The 26,828-nt window shown below is 42.0% G+C and overlaps 1 protein-coding gene across 1 annotated transcript in view; it reads left to right on the top strand.

Moving 5' to 3' along the window:
* mgat4a (alpha-1,3-mannosyl-glycoprotein 4-beta-N-acetylglucosaminyltransferase A) overlaps nt 1–26,828 on the top strand; it is a 284,363-nt gene that overhangs the window by 247,613 nt on the left and 9,922 nt on the right. Inside the window, exons 12-13 of the mRNA XM_072262765.1 lie at nt 11,466–11,544; nt 26,170–26,245. Of these exons, the coding sequence (XP_072118866.1) occupies nt 11,466–11,544; nt 26,170–26,245 (155 nt within the window). The remainder of the gene's footprint in view (nt 1–11,465; nt 11,545–26,169; nt 26,246–26,828) is intronic.

The raw sequence follows: 26,828 nt of genomic DNA, 5'->3' as shown, positions 1-26,828 counted from the left end.
TGTTACCATTTCTGAGGACCTGTTCTAGGCCCAGCACGCAAGGGCAGTTATGAATAAAGCACGGCAGCATCTTTACTTCCTTAGATGTTTGTGAAGATTCGGCAGGACATCTAAAGCTTTGACAAACTTCTATAGATGAATGGTGGAGAGTATAGTGACTGGCCGCATCACAGCCTGGTATGGAAATGCCAATGCTCTTGAAATAAAAGGCTTATAAAAAGTAGTGGGTACAGCCCGGTCCATCATGAGGAGAACCCTCCCTACCTTTGAGCATGTCTACACAGAGCATTGTCGCAGAAAAGCAAGATCCATCATCAGGGACAGGTCATGCTCTCTTCGTGCTGCTTCCATGAAGAAGAAGAAGATATAGAAGCCTCAGGACTCTCACCACCTGTTTCAGGAACAAGTATTACCCCTCAACCATCAGGCTCTTGAACCAAAGGGGATAACTTCATTCAACTTCACTTACCCCATAACTAAGCTATTCCCACAAACTAGGAACTCATTTTCAAGGACTCTTTGTTTCATGTTCTTGATAGTTATTGCTTGCTTGCTTATTTATTTATTTATTGATTGATTGATTGTTTTTGCACAGTTTGTTATCTTTTGCACACTGGTTTCTGCCCTGTTGGGAGCGGTCTTCCATTGATCTTATTATGGTTATTGCATTTATTGAGTATGCCTGCAAGAAAATGAATCTCAGGGTTGTATATGACACAAATGTACTTTGATAATAAATCTTCTTTGAACTTAGAACTTTGAAAGGCCTCAGTGAGGTTACCCACTCAGTCTTCTCTTTCTGAGATGTCAAATCTGACCAACATGCTGAAGAGACTTGGCCCAAAACGTTGACTCTTTATTGCTCCCTGTAGATGCTGCCTCACCTACTGAGTTCATCCAGCATTTTGAGTGTGATACTCAAGAATAAAATATAATTAAGATTTTCTATTATTTGCAAGTGTTTGAAAGAATGTTTGCTATATTGGATTTGTAATTTTACCAAGAATACTTTTTAAAGCACATCTAATGGGGGGAAAGAGTTGAAATACTAAACTGATAGGAATTGGGAATTTATTGTTAGTCCTACCATGAGCCATTTCCAACTCATTCTCTGGAGCTCCCTCTCTAAACTCATTTCGAGAGGAGTAGAATAGAAAAGCAAGGATGTAATGTTGAGGTCTTATAAGGCACCTGTAAGGATTCACTTGGAGTATTGTGAGCAATCAAAGAAAGGATCTGTTGACATTGGAGAGGGTTTGGAGGAGGTTCACAAGAATGATTCTGAGCATGAAAGATTTACATTATGAGGACCAATTGATGGCTCTGGGCCTGTTCCCAGTGGAATTTAGAAGAATGAGGGGGGAATCTCATTGAAACCTATAGAATGTTGAAAGGCCTCGATAGAGTGGAATTGGAGAGGATATTTCCTTTGGAAGCCGAGGACCTCCAAATAGAGGGACATCCATTTAGAATGGAGATGAAGAGGAATTTCTTTAGCAAGAGAGTGGTGAATCTATGGAATTTACGCTGTGGAGTCATTGGGTATATATGAGGCAGAGGTTGATAGATTCTTGATTGTTCAGTACATGAAAAGATATGGGGAGAAGGCAGGAGATTGGAGGCTGAGAGAGAAATGAATCAGCCATGATGAAATGGCGGAGCGGAATCGATGGGCCAAGTGGCCTAATTCTGCTCCTATATCTTATGGTCCGTGATCTTACAACTTTCTATTCATTCTTCCTTTCCTTTCCTCTAACCATCTCTGATCTTGCTTTTCTGAAATAGCATCCCATTTTGCAACGTTTTATTTGTATTTTTTTTCCAATGACAGATTTTTGCCAATTTATTTTATGATAGTGAAGCAGTTTCTTCCATCATGAGGTTATGTCCTATCTATAAGTTTCCATATATGTTCTAATTTCAAATTACTCATTTCAAATTCAGAAATTCTTTGAGGCACATGGACAATAGAGGTGTAGCTAGAGTAGATAGCCAGGGTGGAAATGAAGAAAGTGTGGTGGGATGTCAGAGGTTAAGTTTTTTATTCCCGCACCGAGTGGTGGGTGCATGGAACGCTCTGTCGGGGTGATGGTAGAAGCAGATACATTAGGGACATATGAGAAACTCTTGGACACATGGATGACAGAAATTGGAAGGCTATGTAGGAGGGAAGTGTTAGAATTGTCCTGATGAAGGGGCTTAGCCCAAAACATTGGCTGTTCTCTCTTTTCCATAGATGTTGCCTAGCCTGCTGAGTTCCTCCAGCATTTTGTGTGTGTTGTTAAGGGTTAGATTGATCTTAGAATAGGTTAAAAGGTTAGCACAACATTGCAGTATTCTATGTTCTATTAACTAGTCACCACATAGATCTGTGGGCACCCCACATGTTAGTCCATTTAGACAGGTACTAGAAGAAGATAATGTTTGCTTATCCTAGATTATTCATTACTATATTGAGAGTCAGACACTGCTGCAGATAAATGAGAAATACTTTGTCATTCTGTACAGATGTCTGCAAGTCACTTTTCTTGAATAATGTGAGCCTTTTGAAATATTGTAATATTGCTTTACAAAGTTTATTTATCTGTTTCAATATGATTGCTCATACAATTCTAGAATAACCTTTATCTAAACAATTCACATTGGGGGGAAAAACTCTTCAAGTTTGCGTTATGAAGTAAAATCTATTTATAACAATAACTCAACCACTGTCAATCTCCTTGCTGACAGGCCAACTGTGCTGGTGGAGTTAAGGGTGAAGGCACAAGAGCTTTTAACAAGTTGTGCCCTGATTTGCATAAAGCTGCGATGACCAGCTCCGAGTAAAACCCTTTCACTTCACACATTCCACCTCAAGCAATGTAAATATTTTACTCTTCTTAATCATTGAGAAATGTGTGGTGTAAATCTATCAATTCCTTGGGCTTTATTCTGAACCAAAACCAGGCTTTCTCATGTTTTGTGGTGACAATATAAACTGTTCTGCCAAAAAAATTTGTTTTTTTTTGTTTGAACTTCTCTATAGTCTGTACTGCTGTTAAAATGTTGTTGAAATATTTCTTTTTACCTTCTCTGTATATATAAAAAAAATTTGAATATGGAACCGGAACATGAGGTTTGAAACCATGACCTAGATTCTGCTGGGAGGTAATGGGGATTGCTTTAGGATAACCGTGCTTCAAAATCCAAATTATTTAGAATTCCAAATGAAGCTGAAAATGGTCATGGGAACTTCTTCAAATCCACATTATCCATATGGCACTGTTTAATTCAGAGTAAACTCAGATTATTCAACATGAATCAAACTCAATTTTTGTAGATGTTTTTAGCCATGTACTGTACATCAAAAAATAAGGAACTCTCCCTTGAGTTCCTTTTATTTTTATTATAGAGATTTACTGTTGTTTCTTTTAGGTTCTACTGTAATTGTAATCTGTTTTATCAATTTTCAGTGGGGAGTATGAAGAAGGAAAGCTGTTCAGACATGTTCTTTCAAACTTTGTAAACCACTGCCATCTAGTGTCAGATTATGAAAATGCCTGGAAATTGTGTAAAACATACTGGATACATCCTAGGATGCAGTGGAACGCATCATCAGTGGTGTAAGCTGGGGTCTTCGGGTGTTTCAGGTCTTTCAACTCTAGTTCAGGCAACCCAGCCAGGTTGATCAGGCCCTGGCTTGTGTTCCAGCAGCACTGGTCCATGGGTCATATCTCTTGATCCATAGTCTTCTGGAGGGAGGTTCACTCAGCATGCTCTGTGATGGTCCTGATAGCTCTTTTCTTTGCAGCCCCCGTAATCCCAAGGAGAGAGTAGGTTCTGCACAGCGAGCAGCCAGCAGAACCTCTACACCCCACCTCTGTAGGTTCGCATTGTGCCCCCCATCCTCGTCTCTGGCATTGCTCTACCAGCTCCAGGCTTTTGGCTTTCTTACATTCAAATACCTCCTCATTCCAGTTTTCCCAAGGAACTGTCAGTTCTATCATGACCACCTGCTTCAAGGTTTCTGATGGAATGACCTTGTCAGGCCTCAGCAGTGATGATGTGATGAAGTCAGGGAACTTTAATTTCTTGCCAAGATCGGTTTTCTGTTGCCAGTCAGATGCCGTGGTGAGCAAGTCTGCTGGTGAGCGGGGCTGAGGCTGTAGTTAGCCTCCAGCTTTGACAGTTACTGTGCTGTGAGAAGGACGTGGGGGACCACTCACAGAATCTTATCTTTCCTTCAAGACAACCACTTGGAAAAACGAAGTGGTCACCGAGGCTCTGGCAGAGTATGGCACACAAAAAAAATCACTAGCATGTGTTGTGAAATTTGTTAACATAGTAGTAGCAACTCAATGCAATACATGATAATAAAGAAAAATAAATCAATCAATAAATCAATTACAGTAAGTGTGTGTGTGTGAGAGATATATATATATATATATATAGTAATGGGGGTTCTTAATAATGGACATCACCTTTGTGAAGCACAGCTCCTAGAAGAGGCCTTGGATACTATGGACGCTAGTACCCAAGATGGAGCTCACTAATTTTACGACTTCCTGTATCTTCTTCTGACCCTGTGCAGTGCCCACCTCTCCCCCCACCCCGTAACAAACAGTGATGCAGCCTGTCAGAATGCTCTCCACAGTACATCTATAGAAGTTTTCTAGTGTTTTGCTTGACAAACCAAATCTTTTCAAACTCCTGACGAAATATAGCCACTGTCTTCCCTTCTTTGTAGCTGCATCAGTATGTTGGGACCAGGTTAGATCCTCAGAGATCTTGACACCCAGGAACTTGAAATTGCTCACTCTCTCCACTTCTGATCCCTCTATGAGGATTGGCTCCTGTTCCCTCATCTTACCCTTCCTTTGTGTCTGTCCCTGCCCTGAGTCCTTTCAAAGCAGGTTGAAGGGATGTGAGGTGAGGCGCTGCATTTTGGTAGAACTAATGAAAATAGGACATACATGGTAAATGGTAGGGCATTAAAGAATGCTGTAGAACAGAGGGATCTAGGAATAATGGTGCATAGTTCCCTGAAGATGGAATCTCATGTGGATAGGGTGGTGAAGAAAGCTTTTGGTTTGCTAGACTTCATTAATCAGAGCATTGGGTATAGGAGTTGGGATGTAATGTTGAATTTGTATAAGGCACTGGTAAGGCCAAATCTGGAGTATTGTGTACAGTTCTGGTCACCGAATTATAGGAAAGATGTCAATAAAATTGAGAGAGTACAGAGGAGGTGTACTAAAATGTTGCCTGGGTTTCATCTCCAAAGTTACAGAGAAAGGTTGAACAAGTTAAGTCTTTATTCTTTGGCGTGTAGAAGGTTGAAGGGGGACTTGATAGAGGTGTTTAAAATTATGAGGGGGATTGATAGAGTCGACGTGGTTAGACTTTTTCCATTGAGAGTGGGGAAGTTTCAAACAAGAGGACATGGGTTGAGAGTTAGAGGACAAAAGTTTAGGGGTAACATGAGGGGGAACTTCTTTACTCAGAGAGTGGTAGCTGTGTGGAGTGAGCTTCCAGCAGAAGTGGTTGAGGCAGGTTCTATGTTGTCGTTTAAAGTTAAATTCGATAGATATATGGACAGAAAAGGAGTGGAGGGTTATGGGCTGAGTGCAAGTCGATGGGACTAGGATAGGGTAAGAGTTCAGCATGGACTAGAAGGGCCGAGGTGGCCTGCTTCCATGCTGTAATGGTTATATGGTTATAAGGGAAGCTGCCCAGCCCCACCTGACCAGACGCCACTGTCCCTACTGGATCCCTGTGCCTCAGGTGACTCAGCCATCTCCACTGCATCCTCATCCTTCCTGTCTGGAACTGAAAGTCTGCTGATGCGGTTTTGGGGTCACTGGAATCTGTGTACAGTGGCACTCCTCGTTTGGGCTGCTGAAGGAAAGGTGTAGAGCAATGCTGCTCACGTCAAGTGGGAGGCCCAGTCAGCATTAAAGGTAGCCATTGATCTTTCTTTCAAGAGCCTCAACTATTGACATGGATATCTCATACACTAGCATCGACCAGAGGATTTGGGAGAGGATGCCATGCTGGTAGATGAAGGCCTTGAACTTGCCAGGTAGGCCTGACTTGTCCACTCTGGTGAACCAGACTTCTAACTCCTTGGAGGTCTTCTGGGTGGCAGCTGCATCTCTTAGGCTGCAGTCAAAGACCTTCCCCAGGCTCTTGATTGGTTTCTTAGATGGATGGGACAACGTCAGGCAGCATCTGCAGAATTAGCATCAGCTGAGTATTTCTGGCATTTTCTACCTTTAGTTCAAGTTTATAGCATTTGCTTTTTTTTCGGCTTTTAGATTACTAAGCACAATTGTGGCTTTGTGTTTACATTTCGACATGAGAACTGCAGATGCAGGAAATCTTAAGCAACATGCAATGAACAAATTTAAACCCAGTGGACACAAAAAGCTGGAGAACCTCAGCATATCTGTCAGCATCTGGAGGGAAATCAATATTGTTTCTCTCCATAGACACTGTCTGATCTGCTGAGTTCCTCTAACTTTTTGTGCATGATGGGCTCATATTTGGTCAGTGATCAATTTAAGGCAATCAGTACATTGCTGGATATTTTAATTCCTCGGTGGAAGGAGAGAGAAAGAGACAGTATGCCCATCTTCCCTATGATATAAATATTGCAAAGCTCACAGCATTTCAATGTGCTTCCAGTGAAATCTACAATCCGAAAGAAGGTGACGGGTTGTAGAATCAAAATGGATGGTGATGTACTGAGCTGCAAGAATGACTCATTGCAGTCCTGAATTGATATAAATTAAATGTTACAAAGCAATTTTACACACAAAGTCTGGCATAAATAAAGCACAATGTAAAAACATTTTCCTGTTCATGTACACCATCGATGCGACTTATTGTCAAATTGTGCACCAGCTGGGACATTGATGAAGATGTTTGAGTGCACACAGTTAAAGATAAAGAGGCACCCATTTAAGACAGAAGTGACTTTTTCTGGTTGGCAAGATTTAAAGAAGAGTGTACCACAGGGATTGGTGCTGGGACGTCAGTATTCTACAGATTATATAAATGAATGTCACTATAGGTAGGGACACTAAAGTAGCTAATGACATAAGGGTAGGTAAGGAAGTAAGTTGAGAAGAGGACATAAGGAGACTATAAAGGGATATGCATAGGTTAAATGAATTGGCAAAGTTTGGGAAAATAGAGTACATTGTGGCAAAATGTAAAATTGTTCATTTCGGAAGTTAATATAAAAACAAACAAGTCAGATCTTTAAAGTCGAGAACACGAGGAAATCTGCAGATGCTGGAATTTCAAGCAACACACGTAAAAGTTGCTGGTGAACACAGCGATTCCCTTGTCCATTCGTCCCCCCCATCCCTCCCCACCGATCTCCCTCCCAGCACTTATCCTTGTAAGCAGAGCAAGTGCTACACATGCCCTTATACTTCCTCCCTCAACATCATTCGGGGCCCCAGACATCCTTCCAGGTGAGGCGACACTTCACCTGGGAGTCGGCTGGGGTGATATACTGCGTCCGGTGCTCCTGATGTGGCCTACTATATATTGGCAAGACCCGACGCAGACTGGAAGATCATTTTGCTGAACAGCTACGCTCTGTCTGCCAGAGAAAGCAGGATCTCCCAGTGGCCACGCATTTTAATTCCATGTCCCATTCCCATTCTGATATGTCTATCCACGGCCTCCTCTACTGTAAAGATGAAGCCACACTCAGGTTGGCGGAACAACACCTTATATTCCGTCTGGGTAGCCTCCAACCTGATGGCATGAACATTAACTTCTCAAACTTCTGCTAATGCCTCGGTACCCCATCCGTTATTTATTTATTTATATACATACATTCTTTTTCTCCCTCTGTCCCTCTCACTATACCCCTCGCCCAACCTCTGGGCTTCCCCCCTCCCCCTTTTCCTTCTCCCTGGGCCTCCTGTCCCATGATCCTCTCATATCCCCTTTGCCAATCACCTGTCCAGCTCTTGGCTCCATCCCTCCCCCTCCTGTCTTCTCCTATCATTTTGGATCTCCCCCTCCCCCTCCCACTTTCAAATCCCTTACTCACTCTTCTTTCAGTTAGTCCTGATGAAGGGTCTCGGCCCAAAACGTCGTCTACACCTCTTCCTAGAGATGCTGCCTGGCCTGCTGCGTTCACCAGCAACTTAGATGTGTGTTGCAGATCTTTGAGTTTCTCCCTACTCACCGTAAATCTGTGCCCTCTAACACAAGAGATTCTGCAGATGCTTGAAATCCAGAGTAACAAACACATGAGTTGCTGGAGAATGTCAGTAGGTGAGGCAGCGTCTATGGAGAGGAATAAACAGCCAACATTTTGGGCTGAGACTCTTCATCAGGATTTTAGATCATGTGCCCTCTCTTTCTGGACTCCCTGCTCTTGGAGGAAAAAGATTCTGACAATATTTCCTATCTATGCTCCTCATAATTTTGTAGATCTTTATAAGGTTGTTCCATCAATCCTTTAGTTTGAGTGAGAATAAACTTAGCCCATCTAAACTCTCCTTATAACTACAGTCATCCTTTCCAGAAAACAACCTGGTGAATCTTTCTGCAATTTCCCTATTACTACAACATCACTCCTGGAGTATGGTGGCCAGAAATGGACAAAATATGCTTGCTGCATTCTGACTGACGTTCAACTGCAACACAACATCCCAAACTTCAAACTCCATACCTTGGCCTAGGAAGGCAAGCACTTTTTAAAAAAATATTATTTAGATCAATATTTACAGTAGTAGAACATCCAGATATCTCATTAGAAATTAATGCTCCATCAGAACTAATGTCATTTGCAGAATTAATTTAATCAAATTAACAGTAATGAAGAAAATAATAGTAAAGAGAGATAAATTCCCAAGCCCTGATGATTTCCATTCTAGGTATTTAAGGGGAGGCATTATAAATATTGCAGACTTCTTAAATATAATCTTTAGCGGTCTCTTAATTTGGAAAAATCTTCTTATGGTTGGAAAATTGTACAAATCACTCAAGCGTTTAAGAAAAATTAGAAGCAATCCAAGGAATTGTAGACCATCCTAAAAACAGAAAATGCTGGGAATATTCAGCAGGTTGGGCCTCATCTCATCTGTGGGAAGAGAAACAATGCTAATACTTAATATCAGAGCCTTTTTATCAGAACCATAAACCATATTTTATTGGGAAATTAAATGGATGAACATTGTGGAAATTTTCAACTGATCAGCATGGATTTTATTCAAGAAACAAGGGAATGGCTATCGATATTCATATGAGCCTACAAAATGCTTTTGAAAACTATGCCCCTCACCCCTCACCACGATTAATTCCAATTCTATTGGGCATATTGTGATTGTGCCTGCCATCATGCACAGATTTACACTAATCCTGCACTGATCCCAGTTCATTCTCCCGGATTCATGAGAGATTTTGAAGATTATTTGGCACATGTACATTGAAGCTTGCAGTAAAACAGGTGGTTTGTGAGAAAATCAGATCAGTGAGGATTGTGCTGGGCAGCCTGCAAGGGTCACCATGGTTTCATCATCAACTTAGGATGTCCACAACTCACCGACCCTAACCTTGGGGAGAGCAGTCAAGCTCCTTGCAGGCAGTGGCAGGAATCTGACCTTAGATCTTACAGGCTGATGCTCCAAAGCGATTGCACTAACAACGCTCCAATCTACCACTCACGGATTACCCGGGATAACCTACAGTGGGTAATTAACCTATGTGTCCTTTGGTTGCGAGCGTCTAGTGGGAACTTGTGTGGGTCAAGGGAGAGCGGGCACACTCCACACAGATAGCTCTGGAGTGTCAGGGCTGAATCCAGCTTGCTGGAGCTGAGAGCCAGAGGCACTGTGCTGGGCTTTCATTGGACACTGTTCCAAGGATGTGTTGGGGCACAGTATTCTTCAATTTTCAAAATGATTCCTGGATTGAAAGGCTTGTCATATAAAGAGTGTTTGATGGCTCTGGGCCTGTATTCACTGGAATTCAGAAGAAAAAGGGGTGACCTCATTGAAACCTATCAAATGGTAAAAGGCCTCAATGGAGTGGGTGTGGCCATCGCACCACCAAGCACATCTTTCCCTCCCCCCACCCTCTTTTTTTTTTATCTGCAGGGAATGCTCCCTATGTTGACTTCCTTGTCTATTCGTCCCTCCCCACTGAGCTCTCTTCTGGCACTTACTCTTACAAGTGGAACAAGTGCTACACCTGCCCCTACACCACCTCCCTCACTACCTTTCAGGGCCCCAAACAGTCCTTCCAGGTGAGGCGGCACACCACCTGCGAGTCTGTTGGGGTCATCTACTGCATCTGGTGCTCCCAGTGTGGCCTCCTTTGTATCAGTGAGACTCGACGTAGATTAAGAGACCACTTTGCCAAGGACCTACACTCCATCCACCAGAAAAAGCGGATCTCCCAGTGGCTACCCATTTTAATTCCACTTCCCATTCCCGTTCTGATATGTCAGTCCACGGCCACCTCTACTGTCATGATGAGGCCATACTGAGGTTGCATGAGCAACACTTTATACTCTGTCTGGGTAGCCCCCGAGCATTGATTTCTCAAACTTTCATAATGCTGTCTCTCCCGCCCCCACCCCCCACCTTCACCACTCCCTATTCCCATTTCCTTCTCTCACCTAATCTCCTTACCTGCCCATCACCTCCCTCTGGTGCTCCTCCCCTTTTCTTTCTTCCATGGCCTTCGGTTCTCTCTTATCAGATTCCCCCTTCTCCAGCCTTGTATCTCTTTCACCCATCAGCTCCCAAGCTCGTTACTTCACCCCTCCCCCACTCCCAGTTTCACCTATCACCTTGTGGTTCTTCTTCCACCCCCACGTTCTTACTGACTCTTCATCTTTTTTTTCTCTAGGCCTGATGAAGTGTCTCGGTCCAAAATGTCGACTGTTTACTCTTTTCTATAGATGCTGCCTGGTCTGCTGAGTTTCCTATGGTGGTAATTGTAAGACCAGAGGACACAGCCTCAGAACAGAGGGCCATTCTTTTAGAACAGAGATGAGGAGGAACGTCTTTAGCCGGAGGTGGACATTCTGTGGAACTTGTTGCCACAGACAATTGTGGAGGCAAAGTCATTGGGTATATTTGAGGCAGAGGTTGATAGATTCTTGATTGGTCAGGGCATGACGGGATATGGGGTGAAGGCAGGAGACTGGGGCTGAGAGGGAAAATGGATCAGCCATGATGAAATGGTGGAGTAGACTCGATGGGCCAAATGGTTCATAGTTAGAACTATTCACTTCATCTGATGAAGTCCTATTCTATTTCTTTACAGAGTTGTAAAATTATTTTTTATTGTTCAGAAAATTGCATTTTGAAAATTCATCAACAATTTTCATGAATATTTGTAGATCAGCCACTGTGAAAATAATAGTAACATGGTTTTAATAATGGTAACTAGTAACATATGGTTCACCTGAGCTATTTTAATCCCTGCATTTACTGTCATCCTCACAGATACTTGTTTCACACTGGGAACACAGAGCATCCAGGGGACCTGCTGCTGAATACAAGTGTTGAGGTTTTGCCTTACAAGGTAAAGAATGTCAGCATCTTTCTGCTTTATTATTTCTGTATTTAAAAGTAGCTACATTATTTAACAATGGAAAAGGTGAATGGATTATCATTAGAATGATTATCTGACCTGGGCTAAAGAAAGCACACGAGAGACTGCAGAACCTGGAAAACTGGGTCAAAATCACAAAATGCTGGAAAAACAGCAGGTCAAGCAGCATGTACAGAGGGAAATGAATTGTCAGTGTTTCAGACTGAGGCCCTTCATCAAGCCCGAACGTCAACTGTTCATTTCCCTGCCTGACTCACCAAGTTCCTCCAACATTTTGTGTGTGCTGATTGGAAAAAATGAACTGATGGAGGAGCGGAAAGCAGCGTCAACAGTGAGAAATGGGCAGTCCGTAGGAGCAGAAGTAGGCCATTCGGCCCATCGAGTCTGCTGTGCCATTCAGTCATGGGCTGATCCAATTCTTCCAGTCATCCCCACTCCCCTGCTTTCCCCCCATACCCCTTGATGTCCTGGCTAATCAAGAACCCATCTATCTCTGCCTTAAGTGCACCCAATGATTTGGCCTCCACAGCTGCTCATGACAACAAATTCCACAGATTTACCACCCTCTGACTAAAGTCATTTCTCCACATCAATGTTCTAAATGTGAGTTAGGAGGGTTACAACTTCCAAACTTTAAGAATTATTATAAAACAAATCAACTTAGATTTATTGCATCTTTTTTCGATGATCGAAAACCAGCATGGATTAAAATAGAATTAGACAAGATAGGAGAAAATAGACCTGAAGATTTTATATATCAGTGGGAGTCTAAATGGATACGAGAAAAGAAAGAATCTCCTATATTAATACATTTGATTGATCTATGGAATAAGATAAATGTTGATAATGAAATAAAGAAGTCTTTATTAGCAAGGAGACCTTTGTTCCAAAACAGACTTATTCCTTTTACAATGGGCAATCAACTTTTATATAATTGGTACCAAAAAGGTATTAAATTTATAGGAGATTGTTATGAACGAGGTATATTGATGCCATTTGAACAACTGAAGGATAAATATAAAATATCAAATAACACTTTCTTTTGTTACCTTCAATTAAGGGCTTACTTAAAAGGTAAGCTGGGTCAAACAATGTTTTTGCCAAAACCTAATGAAATTGAAACTTTAATTCAAAAAGGGAAAATTAAAAAATTTATTTCTTGTATGTATAATTTGATTCAAAAACAGACAATTAAACAAGGAATCCATAAGTCAAAACAAAAATGGGAAACAGATCTGAATATTAATATTGATGAAACAAATTGGTCAAGACTCTGTCTTGACAGTATGACAAATACAATAAATGTTCGACTTAGATTAGTACAATATAATTTTTTACACCAATTATATATTACACCACAAAAAATAAATAGATTAAATTCAAATCTATCCGATAAATGCTTTCGGTGTAATCAAGAGATTGGTACTTTCTTACATTCTACTTGATCTTGTTTTAAAATTCAACCCTTTTGGATAAATTTAAGAGTCTTATTGGAACAAATTACTGGAACTCAACTTCCACCCTGTATTACTTCTATTAGGTGATATTGAAGGGATAAAGCCGAAACTTAAATTGAATAAATATCAGAAAGAATTTATAAAAATTACATTGGCAGTAGCTAAGAAGACTATAGCAGTTACTTGGAAATCTGATTCGTATTTAAGTATGAATCGTTAGAATAATGAAATGGCTGGTTCTATTCCACTCGAAAAAAATTACTTATAATTTAAGACATAAATATGTAACATTTCTGAATATTTGGCGCCCTTATTTACAAAAGATAGGATGGCATATTTAAGTGCTCCGATAAAAATCTTGGTCCCTTGGAGAAAGTAACGAATAAGTATACCAAATTTATTTTGAATTCCATGGTGCATGTGGAAACCCAGGCGGTTCTTCTTTTTTTTCTTCTTTTCTTTTTTAGGTAGGACTTTATATGGGGGGGGGAGGGTAGATATTATCTTTTCATGTATTCATTTTGAAAACTCAATAAAAATTATATTAAAAAAAAGGAAAAAAAAGTTCTAAATGGATGTCCTTCAATCCTGAAGTCGTGCCTTCTTGTCCTGGACTCCCCTACCATGGGAAATAACTTTGCCATATCTAATCTGTTCAGGCCTTTTACATTTGGAATGTTCCTGTGAGATCCCTCCCTCATTCTCCTGAACTCCACGGAATACAACCCAAGAGCTGCCAGATGTTCCTCATACAGTAACCCTTTCATTCCTGGAATCATTCTCGTGAATCTTCTCTGAATCTTCTCCAATGTCATTATATCCTTTCTAAAATAAGGAGCCCAAAACTACACACAGTACTCCAAATGTGGTCTCACGAATGCCTTATAGAGCTTTAACATCACATCCCTGCTCTTATACCTCTAGAAATGAATGCCAACATTGCATGTGCCTTCTTCAACGCCGACTCAACCTTTAGAGTATCCTGCACAAGGACTCCCAGGTCCCTTTACATCTCAGCATTTTAAATTCTCTCCCCATCTAAATAATAGCCTGCCCATTTATTTCTTTTGCCAAAGCATACTTTCCAACATTGTATTTCATTTGCCACTTTTTTGCCCTTTCCCCTAAACTATCTAAGTCTCCCTGCAGGCTCTCTGTTTCCTCAACACTAACAGCTTCTCTACCTACCTACGTATCATCGGCAAATTTAGCACAAATCCATTAATCCCATAGTCCAAATCACTGACATACATTGTACAAAGCAGCAGTCCCAACACCGACTCCTGTGGAACTCCACTGGTAACTGGCAGCCAGCCAGAATTGGATCCCTTTATTCCCACTCTCCGTTTTCTGCCAATCAGCCAATTCTCCACCCGTACTAGTAACTCCCCTGTAATTCCATGGGATCTTATTTTGCTAAGCAGCCTCATGTGCAGCACCTTGTCAAAGGCCTTCTGAAAACCCAAGTATACCACATCTATTACATCTCCGTTGTCTATCCTCCTTGTAATTTCCTCAAAAAGTTGCTGTAGGTTAGTCAGGCAGGATTTTCCTTTCAGGAAACCATTCTGGCTTTGGTCTATCTTGTCATGTGCCTCCAGGTACTGTACTTGGTAACCTCATCCCTAACAATCGATTCCAAACGGTCGACATATCATATGGCATCTTTTTAGAGGGCAGCCTCAGACAGAGGGGTGTCCCTTTAGAGGAGAGATGAGAAAAAATTCATTTAACCAGGGGATGGTGAATCTGTGGAATTCATTGTCACAGAGAGCTGTGGAAGTCAAGCCATTGGGTATATTTAAAGCAAAAATGGTAGGTTCTGGATTAGTAAGGGCATCAAATATTACGGGGGGGGGTGCAGGCAGGAGGATGGGTTTGACAAGGAAAATAAGGTGTGATTGAATGGCGGAGCAGACTCGATGGGCTGAATGGCTTAATTCTGCTCCTGTGAAGATTTTAAATTAGACACAGATTATCTGTAACAGATCAGTTCTGGCTTTCTTTAATCACTCAGCAATTGTCTCAGTGACTGTTAATTCTGTTCTTAGCACTTTCACTACCACAGAGCAACTGGCCTGCAGTTAGTGTTCACCCCTGAATCTTCAGAGGCTGAGAAGATTGCATTCCTTAAGCCCCTTAGCAACCAAGGATGTATCCCATCTGCATCTGTTGATTTATCCACATTGTACAGCTATTGTTTTCCCCATCCCTGCTCTTTATCAATGATTCAAAGTCTCAATTGTATCCTCCTTTGTACAGAATCTGGTAGCATCATCTTCTATGGTGAAAGTGAATTTCAGGTATTGATGTGCCTTCTGTAACCATGAGTATTGGTCTCTGATCAGATTCCCATTTCTTTCAACCCTTTTCCTTTTCTCAAACCTGTAGAATAATTTTGGATTTCCTTTTTTCTGTTCCATATGTTCGATACTGCTGTACAGTAGCATCCGCAGGGCTGTGGGGAAGGGAGCTCCAGAACTTCCTACCCAGTAATTATGTGCGACTATCAATATATTTCCAAATTAGGGTCGTTTGTGACTTGAATGGAAACCTGTGGCTGGTGATGTTCCTGAATTGCCTGAAGCCGCTCTACTTCTTGGTGCTCGAGGTGCTGTCAGATGACATGTACTGCAGCCACTGTGTAGCAGTAATGCGATCACTCGAGTCAAGTGTAATGTCCTCCAGAGGGGTTGCCTCTGCAATATTAGGGTGGATTCTCTTAATGGAACATGCCTGTGTACAACTTTGTTTAATGTGGGGAGTCTGATGCGTGGGCAGTCACCTGAACAGATCGGGTTCGGAGTTCAATGGTGTCGAATGCAAGAGGACTGGGGACCCTTCACTGCTACAGCCTTCCTCCATCTTCACTGCCGCTGTGATGTGTCATCATCTTCCACCAGCTTCACCACTGCGGTCTTGGTTGGATCACTCTTTGTCTGGAACCTTCCTCTTGACCTTACCACCATGGATGACCCTACCAGGAGCTAAGCACCAGATGCTAAACTCCAGAGAGCATCGCTCTTGGGATCTCAGGGACCCACCAGCCTCCCCACCACGACAAGGTGATGATCATTGGAGCCATTGTGTACCATTGGAAGAGGGAATGAGCACTTAGCGTGGTGGCTGAGATATCAGTTGAGTGTAGTTCAAAGTGCTTTACAGCGGGACAAAGTGCAGACATGAAAATAAAAGACAAAAAGATGTTAGTTCAAAGCAGGGTAACATAAATAGGCTTTGGGCTGGTGTTTAAAAGTGTTAACTGAGCCCTCATCTCTTATTGTTAGAGATATTGAGATCCCCAGTTTAGGAGCATAGTTTAAAAACAAGCTGACATGCCAATTATCTTTTCTTTCTTTTTCAATCTTTTTATTAATTTTGAAGTATAGAAACAAAACATAGCAATAATACAAATAGTAGGAGAAATATTGTTATACTTAGGAAAAGTAATTGTAAAATCAAATGGTGTAAGTTGCCAATTATCTTTTGTGGGAACTCGAGCAGGATTATAAAGCAGAAGCAATTCTGTGATGTACTCTGGATCCAGACCATTGAGAGCTTTTAAAACGAGGAAGAGAACTTTAAAATCAATTCTAAAAGATACACAAGTCCAATGCTGAGTAGTTAGGAGGAAGTGATGTGCTCCCTCATCCTGGTGTTTAGTTAAAAGTCTAGTGGTAGCATTCTGAATGATTTGAGGTTTGCCAGTAGTTTGCTTTGGAAGGCCAGAAAACAGTGCATTGCGGTAACCTAGTCTATACAATTGTAGCCCCCCCGGCCACCCTCAGGGTCGCTCGGCTTGCTGTCGTCTAGGGAAACAGCCTCGGCCCCGCCAAACTGGATAATTCGTTTGTGTGGATGCTGTGTGAGGTACCCCACCCCGCCCAAATAACAGACAATACACCAGATGCAATTAAATGATTTACAGTTTATAGATATTACTGGAACTATATAATTAAAAGAGAATAAAATATAAAAGGAAAATAAAAGGCGCCACACTTAAAGTTCAATCTCTTCGTGCACAAAAACCGTTGGAGCTCAAGGACCTTCTTCTTCACCCTGCGACCCCCTCGGACCACCTCGACCGGCCGCCTGGGACCAACAACGGTGGTCGACCAGACGCTCCACACGAGTCTGTCTCCGTTTCCTCGCCGAATGTCCCGCACGGGGTCCGACCCCGTTAGCGGACTCACAGAACCTCGTCGATCCTCTGTCTCGCTCTCCCGCCTTCTCCCCCAAAACCCCGCGCATACTGTATCTTTAAATACACCAAAACCATAACAACTATCCCAATTGGTTAATAGCACTCTTTTATCACACACTAAAGCAAAAACAAACTGTTAGCGCAAACTTTCTCAGCATTTAACACAACAAAGCCGCATTCCCCAGATTAACATAACAAAGACGCCATTTTAATTAGCCTCCGCAGTAACATAAAAGTCGAAACCCCCTTACACAATATAAAGGCGTGAATTAGTTTTTGAGCATCATTACAAGACTGAAAAGGAGGTACCTTTGCAGTATTTCTTGAGTGTAGAAATATTGCTCTGTTCACTTTCTTCATGTGGAATTTAAAATTCAAATCTGAATCAAGGATAACACCCAGACTTGTTACTTCTGATTTTACAAGGGGAGCCAAGTTCCCAAGTTCATCAAGGTACTTATCTCTTTTGGTGATGGGACCAAGCAAGAGTATTTCAGTTTTATATTCATTTAGTTTTAGGAAATTATTGCTCATCCACTTGTAGCCATACCAGAAGTGAGAGAAGATAGGGTGTTATCATCATCAGTCTCAACCAGTATGTACAATTGTGTGTCATCTGCATAACTGTAAAACTCAGGTTTATATTCTCTAATGATGTCTCCTAGGGGAGCATGCATAAGGTTAAGACTAGGGGACCAAGACAGCTTCTCTGTCAACACCATCCCTTAGAAAATTGTCCTCTAGGAGAGACAAAAAAAATTTGCTCTGCCCAGGATGGTGTAGAGCTTCCTGAAAGAAGTTGTAGCTGCATTCATCCAGACAACTGGTTATCATCCTCCCTGATTAAGTTCAGAAGCTGAGTCACTCTTCTTCCAACAAGTCTGTCCTGGGTTCCCCATCACAGTACAAAGTCAGTTCACCTCCGACCTGCGTTTTAACGTACAGCTGTGGAGGTCCGACAAACCAAAAGTGATGGAAAGGCCTTGGGATGTCACGAAGTGAATCGTTCACCACAGATCGTTTGACCATTAATCTGCTCCTGTGGCCATGGTAATTCTGTAGCTGGTGGTTCCAGTTGACTTTCTGGTGATCTGAGGGTGTTGATGCTAGAGAACCTGGCCACACTAATGCCATTGATTTTTTTTTTAATATATATCTGCAGATTCTGGAAATCTAAAATAAAACAGGAAATGCTGGAAATACTCAGCAGTTCAGGCTGTGGAAAGAGAAACGGAGTTAACATTGCAAGTTGAAGAATGTTTCTCATCCTGCACCTGTGTATTTCCAATAGGGCAGACCCTGTAGTACTCCAGCGGGCAGTCATTGGGCACCTGTGCATCTCCAATGGGGCAGATGCTGTAGTACTCCAGCGGGCACCTGTGTATTTCCAATGGGGCAGGCGCTGTAGTACTTCAGTGGGCAGTCAGTGGGCACCTGTGTATTTCCAATAGGGCAGGCTCTGTAGTGCTCCAGCGGGCAGTCATTGGGCACCTGTGCATCTCCAATGGAGCAGACCCTGTAGTGCTCCAGCGGGCAGTCATTGGGCACCTGAGCATCTCCAATAGAGCAGACCCTGTAGTACTCCAGCGGGCACCTGTGTATTTCCATTGGGGCAGCCACTGTACCACTCCAGTGGGCAGTCAGTGGGCACCTGTGTATTTCCAATGGGGCAGACCCTGTAGTACTCCAGTGGGCAGTCAGTGGGCACCTGTGTATTACCATTGGGGCAGCCACCGTACCACTCCAGTGGGCAGTCAGTGGGCACCTGTGTATTTCCAATGGGACAGACCCCGTAGTACTCCAATGGGCACCTGTGTATTTCCATTGGGGCAGACCCTGTAGTACTCCAGTGGGTAGTCAGCCAAAATTTTGGTCTTGGTAGTTGTACTGTAATATTGAGGTGATCGCCGAATGCAGTGGGAGTGTAAATGCTTTCTTTGTAAAGTTCATATGGGCCACGTGTAGACCCACACAGGATCTGTATCTCAGTGTGGCAATGACACTATAACAATGATACTATATCCGGGAGCACCGGACACAGTAGATAACCCCAACAGACTCCAAGGTGAAGTGTCGCCTCACCTGGAAGGATTATTTGGGGCCCTGAATGTAGTGAGGGAGTAGGGTCAGGGGCAGGCAGGTGTAGCACTTGTTCCGCTTGCAAGGATAAGTGCCAGGAGGAAGATCAGTGGGGAGGGACGAGTGGACAAAGGAGTCACATAGGGAGCGATCCCTGTGGAAAGCAGAAAGTGGAGGGGAGGGAAAGATGTGCTTGGGGAAGTTTCAGGGAATTATGTGCTGGACACAGAGGCTGGTGGAGTGGTAGGTAAGAACAAAAGGGACCCTATCCTTGGTAGGGTGAGAGCAGACGTGCGTGAAATGGAACAGATGTGGTTGAGGGCAACATTGATGGTGGACAAAAGAAATCCTCTTTCTTTGAAAAAGAAGGACATCTCATTCATTCTAGGATGAATAGCCTTATCCTGAGAACAGATCTGGAAGAGATGGAGAAATTGAGAGAAGGGGATGATGTTTTTACAAGTAACAGAGTGGGTAGAGCTATAGTCCAGGTAGCTGTGAGAGTTCATGGATTTATAATAGACATCAGTAGAAAAGCTGTCTCCAAAGACAGAGACAGGGAGATCGAGAAGAGAGAGGGAGTTGTCAGAAATGGACCAGGTAAATTTGAGGGTAAGGTGAAAGTTGAAGGCAAAGTTGATTAAGTCGATGAGTTCTGCATTGGTGCAGGATGCAGCACCAATGCAGTCATCAATGTAGCATAGGAAAAGCAGGGGACACCAGAGCAGGCTTGGAACATGAACTGTTCCACGTAGCCAATAAAAAGGCAGGCATAGCTGGGACCCATACGAGGACCCATGGCTACACCTTTTGTTTGAAGGAAGTGGGAGGAGCCAAAGGAGAAAGTATTGAGAGTGAAGACAGGTTCTGCTAGATGGAGGAGAGGTGGTGGTGGAGGGGAACTAGTTGGGTCTGGTGTCCAGAAAGAAACGGAGAGCTTTGAGGTCTTCCTGGTGAGGGTTGGAGCTGTACAGGGACTGGACATCCATAATGAAAATAAGATGATGGGGGCCAGGGAACTTGAAATCATTGAAAAGATCCAGAGTGTGTGAAGTGTCACAGATGTATGTAGGTGGGAAGGGACTGGACTAGGGGGGACAAGACAGTCGATGAGTTCAGTGTGGCAGGATCAAGCGGAAACAATGGGTCTACCTGGACAAGCAGGTTTGTGGATCTTGGGTAGGAAGTAGAAACAGGATATGAAGGGTGCGGAAACTATGGCAGAACTAGGAGGAGAAGATGGCGGCATGACGGCAGTGCGCGCGGCATCTCCGGTGAATGATATCGGTAATCTGTCAAGTAGGGTACCGTGCACAATTCTGATTTGATGGAGACAGATGTGAGAGTACGGAGGAACATCTGGTGCAACTTCTGAAATGCCCGCTTCGCTGCCGCTGCTACTGTGTGGTAACCGGAATCATCGGAGCAGAAGGCGCTCGGCAGAGGATGGTGCTCGGGAGGCTGTATCAGAGGGGCTGGTTGGAGGCTCGAAGTTTTCGGATGAACGGACTCAGTGTCGGCTGTGGTCGGCTGCTTCCAAGGCGTCAGCAAGTTGACGGTGCCTGGAGGTTTATGGCAGGGAGTTTCTCCCTTTTGCCGCCTGCTATCGGGGACTCGGGAGTCGATCGACTCAGGACTTTGAGACCTTTTTTTTTTACCGTGCCCATGGTTTGTTCTTCATCAAATTATGGTATTGCTTTGCACTGCTGTAACTATATGTTATAATCATGTGGTTCTGTCAGTGTTAGTCTTTGGTTTGTCCTGTTTTTCTGTGATAATCACTCTGGAGGAACATTGTGTAATTTCTTAATGCGTGTATGCATTTCTAAATGACAGTAAAAGAGGACTGAGTGTTCTCATAATCTAATGAGGTGGGTAACAGTGGATAGGAGATCCCCAGAGCTTAATGAGGTCAGTTATGGTGTGGGAGACAATAGCCTGGTGTTCCTTAGTAGGATCCTGTTCGAGGGGTAAGTAAGCGGTGGGTGTCTGAGAGTTGTCACTAGGTCTCAGCAAGGTAGAGATCAGTCCGCCAGACTACTACAGCACCACCTTTATCTGCAGGTTTGGTGATGAGGTTAGGAAATCTCATCCTGTTACTTGTAAAACGCCATCCTCTTCTCTCAATTCCTCCGTCACCACCGCATCTTTCTTTTTTAATAATTACTGATAGAAGTGAAGATATTGATACTTTGGAGGGAGATCATGAACAATTGTTGGAGATCAAAGAAGGAAAGGATTTGGATCAGAGGAATTTAGCAGAGTTCAATGTAGATCAGTCATCTCCAATTGAGAGTTTATATCGTTGGTTACTGAAGGAAATTGGACTGGTATTGTGTGCAATCCTACCATGCTCTTAAAATACTCAAAGCCCACTTTAGGACTAGAAAGCAGCCAAGGTAGATAGGTGGCAATAGTAGTGTTACACGGCAAGTATCCGGAGGATGAGGTATTGATCCTACATTGGAGAATTTTAAATTAGATTAGATCTAATTGAGTAAGAGAATAAATCTAGAATTAAAATAAAATGTCAGTAATGGCAACTATGAAATAATTTTTCCTCAGGAAAAGAAATTTGTCTTTTTTAACCTAGTTTGATATATAACTTACTATGTATTCTGTGGCCCCTTTATTACACTTGTATATCTGCTCTTTAATGCAAATATCTAATTAGCCAATCATGTGGCAGCAACTCAATGCATAAAGGGCTTAACATATGAGGCGTATTTGGCAGCTTTGGGCCTGTACTCACTGGAATTTAGAAGAATGTGGAGGGATTTCATTGAAATCTACCAAATGTTGTAAGGACTAGATAGGTCTGATGTGGAGAGGATATTTCCTATGGTGGGGGTATCCAGAACTAGAGGGCACAGCCTCAAATTAAGGGGCGTACCCTTTAGAACAGGGATAAGGAGGAATTTTTTTTTTTAGCCAGAGAGCAGTAGATCTGGGGAGTGCTCTGCCACAGACTGCGGTGGAGGCCAAGTATGTTTAAGGCAGAAGTTGATTGTTTCCTGATTAGTCAAGGCATCAGAGGATATGGCGAGAAGGCAGGTGTATGTGATTGAGTGGGATCTGGGATGAGCCATGATGGAATGGCGGAGCAGATTGGATGAGTTGAATGGCCGAATTCTGCTCCGAAGTCTTGTGGTCTTTTGGTCTTATGGAGTGGTTTGACTATATCGGAAGCAGCTGATCTCCCGGAATTTTCATGCACTGCAGTCTGTAGAGATTACAAAGAATGGTGCAAGAAACAAAAAAATCCAGTGAGTGGTAGTTCTGTGGGCAAAAACGCTTTGTTAATGAAAGAGGTCAAAGAAGAATGGCCAGACTGTTTCAAGCTGACAGGAAGGAGACAGTTACTCAAGTTACCACGCATTACTATTATAGTGTGCAGAAGAACATCTCTGAAAACACAACACATCGAACCTTAACGTGGACGGGCTGCAGCAGCAGAAGACCTGGCCAGGTTCCACTCTTGAACCTCATAAAAGTGGCCACTGAGTGTATCTTTACCAACGTGTTTGATTCTTAACTGGCTTCCGAATAAGCAATAATACAGGCCTTGAACCTTTTATGAAAATAAAATGGCTAGCTATGACAGTAAATCTAATGCCATGCTTGAAATGCATTGATTTAGTTGCAAAAGCACTGGTTAATCAAGAAAACCCAGCTTGTATGTGGTTGAAAAACATGAGTGCTTTTTTTTTTGAAGAAGCAACTAATAGGCTAGATGTTGGAAACGCAGTTGATTGTAGATTATATTGATTTTTCAAAAAGTGTTCTGTAAGCGTCTTGTTAGGAAATAAAAAAGAAATATCCTTTTCAGGCTGATGGTATTTCTGCAACAATCACAACCCTGATTCATTAATGGAACCAGAGAACAGAGAGAGCCAGAGGGAGGCAGTGAATGATCGATGAGGCAGTATAGAGGTATTTATATGGGGCTGTTCGTTGCTTTCCAGACTACCAAAAGCATTTCACAATCATTTTATTTTAAATATTCAAGATTATAACAATAGGAAAATGTTATTGCCAATGTATGTATTGCAGGATGTAAGTAATCATAAATAGTAATATTAACATTTATTCACTGAGCACCAAATGCTGACATTTTCCAATTTGGAAAACAGCCCAAATGTGGCTAATATGAGGGGCATAATTTTAAGGTGACTGGAGGAAAGTATAGAGGGATGTCAGAAAAAAGTTCTTTACACAGAGTATTGGGTGTTTGGAACGCCCTGCCAAGGGTGGTGGTAAATGTTGCAATTAAATGTAGGGAAAACATCCAGGGCCATGAGTTATTTTGGCGAGAGTACCATTCTATCTCAATGCTGTTAGACGTGTTGTCCAAATTATCTGGATGCACTGCTGAGAAAGAGCAAGGCTCTGTTGGTATTCTTTATCCAATGAAGGGTGAGAAAAATTATATGATGTAGTCTTGCAGGCACAGAGCCGTGATCCAGTCACTTTGTTAGATCGCTGCATCACTGGAACACTGGGCTTCAAATATCCCTTCAGAGCTCTCAGGTTCATTGACTGGTAGACTAGAAGAGGCTTAAACTTAATCACCCTCAGTATTGCCTCAAAGGAAAACAACAAGGTAGTCTTTAGCAGCCATAAAGTTTTCTCATTCTTCTAAATGAATCTATATAAGGATATCCACATGCGAATAACTTACAGGTAAACGCTTGTTAGGAGAGTAGCAATCTTCCTCTGATTTGCACACACAAAATGCTGGAGGAACTCGGCAGGCCAGGTGGTATCTATGGAAAAATCACAGTCGACATTACGGCCTGAAACGTTGACTGTACCTTTTTCCATAGATGCTGCCTGGCCTGCTGAGTTCCTCCAGCACTTTGTGTGTATTGCTTGGATTTCCAGCATCTGCAGATTTTCTCTTGTTTCCTCTGATTTATTTCAATTCACTTAGAGAGTTTTCTGCCATCACACTATCTAATCTTGCTGCCTTCCTTGCAAGCTAAATATTATGAGTTCAACATATTTTTTTAATGTCCAAGCTTACCATGGCTGGCTTTGAATATAACATCATTTTCAGCTGGCTGGTGGAATAGTAGTTCCCGCACCAGACTTCGAGGCAAGCAATCCTGGGTTCAAATCTGGCCTGCTCCTTGCACGCTTTCCATCCACGCTAGGTTGAGTGTTGAGCTAGCAACTCGAATTCATTTAAAAAAAAAACAAAAATGCTAAAGAATGGCAAAGTTGCCGCCCAGTGCACTGCAAGATGCGAAAAGGACCAACAACCATGGCCGCCTTTGTATGTAACATCATTTTCAGAAGGTCCATTTCCTAACTTGTATTCTTTCAAGCCTTGGACTAATGATCTCATTTTTTCCTGAATCATCTTCAGACTTCTAGCTATATGTTAATTCCTCACTCTGTTCCCTTTATAATGGCATGACACTGAATGCACTTTCAGATATAAAATTCTGTTACGACTAAGAGAGGTATATTCAATGACCAGTTGGGCCAAGTAAGTATTGTAAAAAGGCCTTGATTTGCTTTATAACTTATGTCAATGATCAGTAGGAACAGCAATTTATTTCAATGGGGCATTTCCAATGGATAGCAATCTTTGTTACTGTGTGTGCTTAGTTTCAATTGCAGTTATTCCAATTGTTGACATAATCTCTCTTTCTGCTTCCTTAACATAAGGATTGTTCATCATAGTGAAAAATACTTCATAAATTGCGAACATGTATCTTAAAGTGTCAATTGCTTCATTGCAAAAATTCATACATCAAACATTTGTTAATTAAGAGGTGCATATACATTATTGTTCCAATATAGAACAGTACAGCTCAGGAACAGGCCATTAAGTCCACAATGTTGAGCTGAACCAAATGAATTTGTAATCAAATGGCCAACTAAACTAAACTTCCCTTCATCATTAATCTTAAATCCTGGCATCTTGTCGGAGCACCTTTGCCACCATTTTCTCAAGGGCAAGTTGAAGTGAGGACAAAATGGTGGCTGTGCTGAAGACATGACAACAAAGCTAAATAATAAATTCATCCAGAATCTAGGCTGATAAAAGTGAAGTAGAGCTTGTTACCACATCTCTCGAGCATTGCTGTAATTTTTGTCTTATTGTATGTAAGAATTCTTCCTACTGGACTACCAAAACCATGTTACCAGTATTGCCTTAACATTGGGAAGGTATTTTATGTGTCTGATTATTTTACTTCCACCTTCAAAATTTAAAAAAAAAGCTGATTTATTGGAATAAGGCAAATAGGGATATTCGTGGATATTCATCATATTCAGTCTGGATGTGTGGCCAGTATTTGTGAATGGGGTCAAGTTCCACCATGATGTCTTTAAATACAAAACAAATGCAGAAACACTGAGTTTAAATAGTTGAAATCAGCATAAAATTCCTAAACCTGTTCCGCTAGTTTTATCAAAGTGGAGTTGCATGTGGAGAAAGAAAACAGGGCAGACTGCATGCTAGTAAAGGTGTTTCACCATAATGTCAAAGAGGGTAATATTGGGGTGGCTCAAAACTTGGTCACAAAGTAAAGATTTAAGGATGAGATGTAGAAGGAGAGATTTTGTGAAGAAATCCCAGACTTGGGTGAAGACACAATTGGAAGTGGATGGAAAGGCAAAAGCAGCCTTGAACCTTGTACTGCAAGGCTCAAGACCATTTTCTCAAGATGACTTCATCTCTCAATTGTCAAAGCTTTTTCAATTTTAAAAGAAAGGGTGCTTAAATTTTATGATATTTCATTTCTTTTTGATTTTGTGATTGTAAAAGCTGCTAATTTCATTCATCTTTATTGATAATAACTTCCTAAAGAATTGTTTTATCTGTTTTCTACTTTCTTTTAGGATTTAGGATCTGAATTACTTCAGGAGACCAAAGATCAAAAATATAAGCGCACTGAAGATGGTTTTTACAGAATAGGTATAATTTAAATCTCTTGATGACCTTCATCACTATGTGTGTTTCAAGTGTCATATAAATGACCTGTTCTTCTTTTAAACTCAGTCTGCTGCTAATCTGCACTTTCATTCCCATCTTTTTGTTGAGTTCTGTGTTGAAGGCATTTCCAAAAAAAAAACAACACTGTGTTGGCTTTAAGTGAACAAGAACCTCAACAAGAAGCCTCAGTCCAGATGACTTGGCTCGACTTCCTTGAGCGAAATCTAATCTGATCAAAGTTGAGCTTATTGTAACATGCACAAATGCATGTGTGCACAGGTGCAATGAAAAACTTACTTGCAGCAGTATCACAGACACATAGCCTCAGATAAGCATTAACAAGAAAAACAAATTAAACATAAATTACACCTTTTTTTTTTTTTTACAAGTGAATGCAATTAGAATGAAGTCCGTTTTGTGCCAAGTGTTCATAGTGCTGCTAAACTATAGTGATGTGGGGTTTGCCAGTTGGTTCAAAATCCAGGTGGTTGAAGGGAAGTAGCTGTTCTTTCCTGGTGATGTGGGACTCCAGGCTCTGTACCTCCTGCCCCATGATAGTTGCAAA

The sequence above is a fragment of the Mobula birostris genome, chromosome 7, assembly GCF_030028105.1.
Source record: "Mobula birostris isolate sMobBir1 chromosome 7, sMobBir1.hap1, whole genome shotgun sequence".
Classification (NCBI taxonomy): Eukaryota; Metazoa; Chordata; class Chondrichthyes; order Myliobatiformes; family Myliobatidae; genus Mobula; species Mobula birostris.
This window is presented reverse-complemented; position numbering and strand designations above follow the sequence as displayed.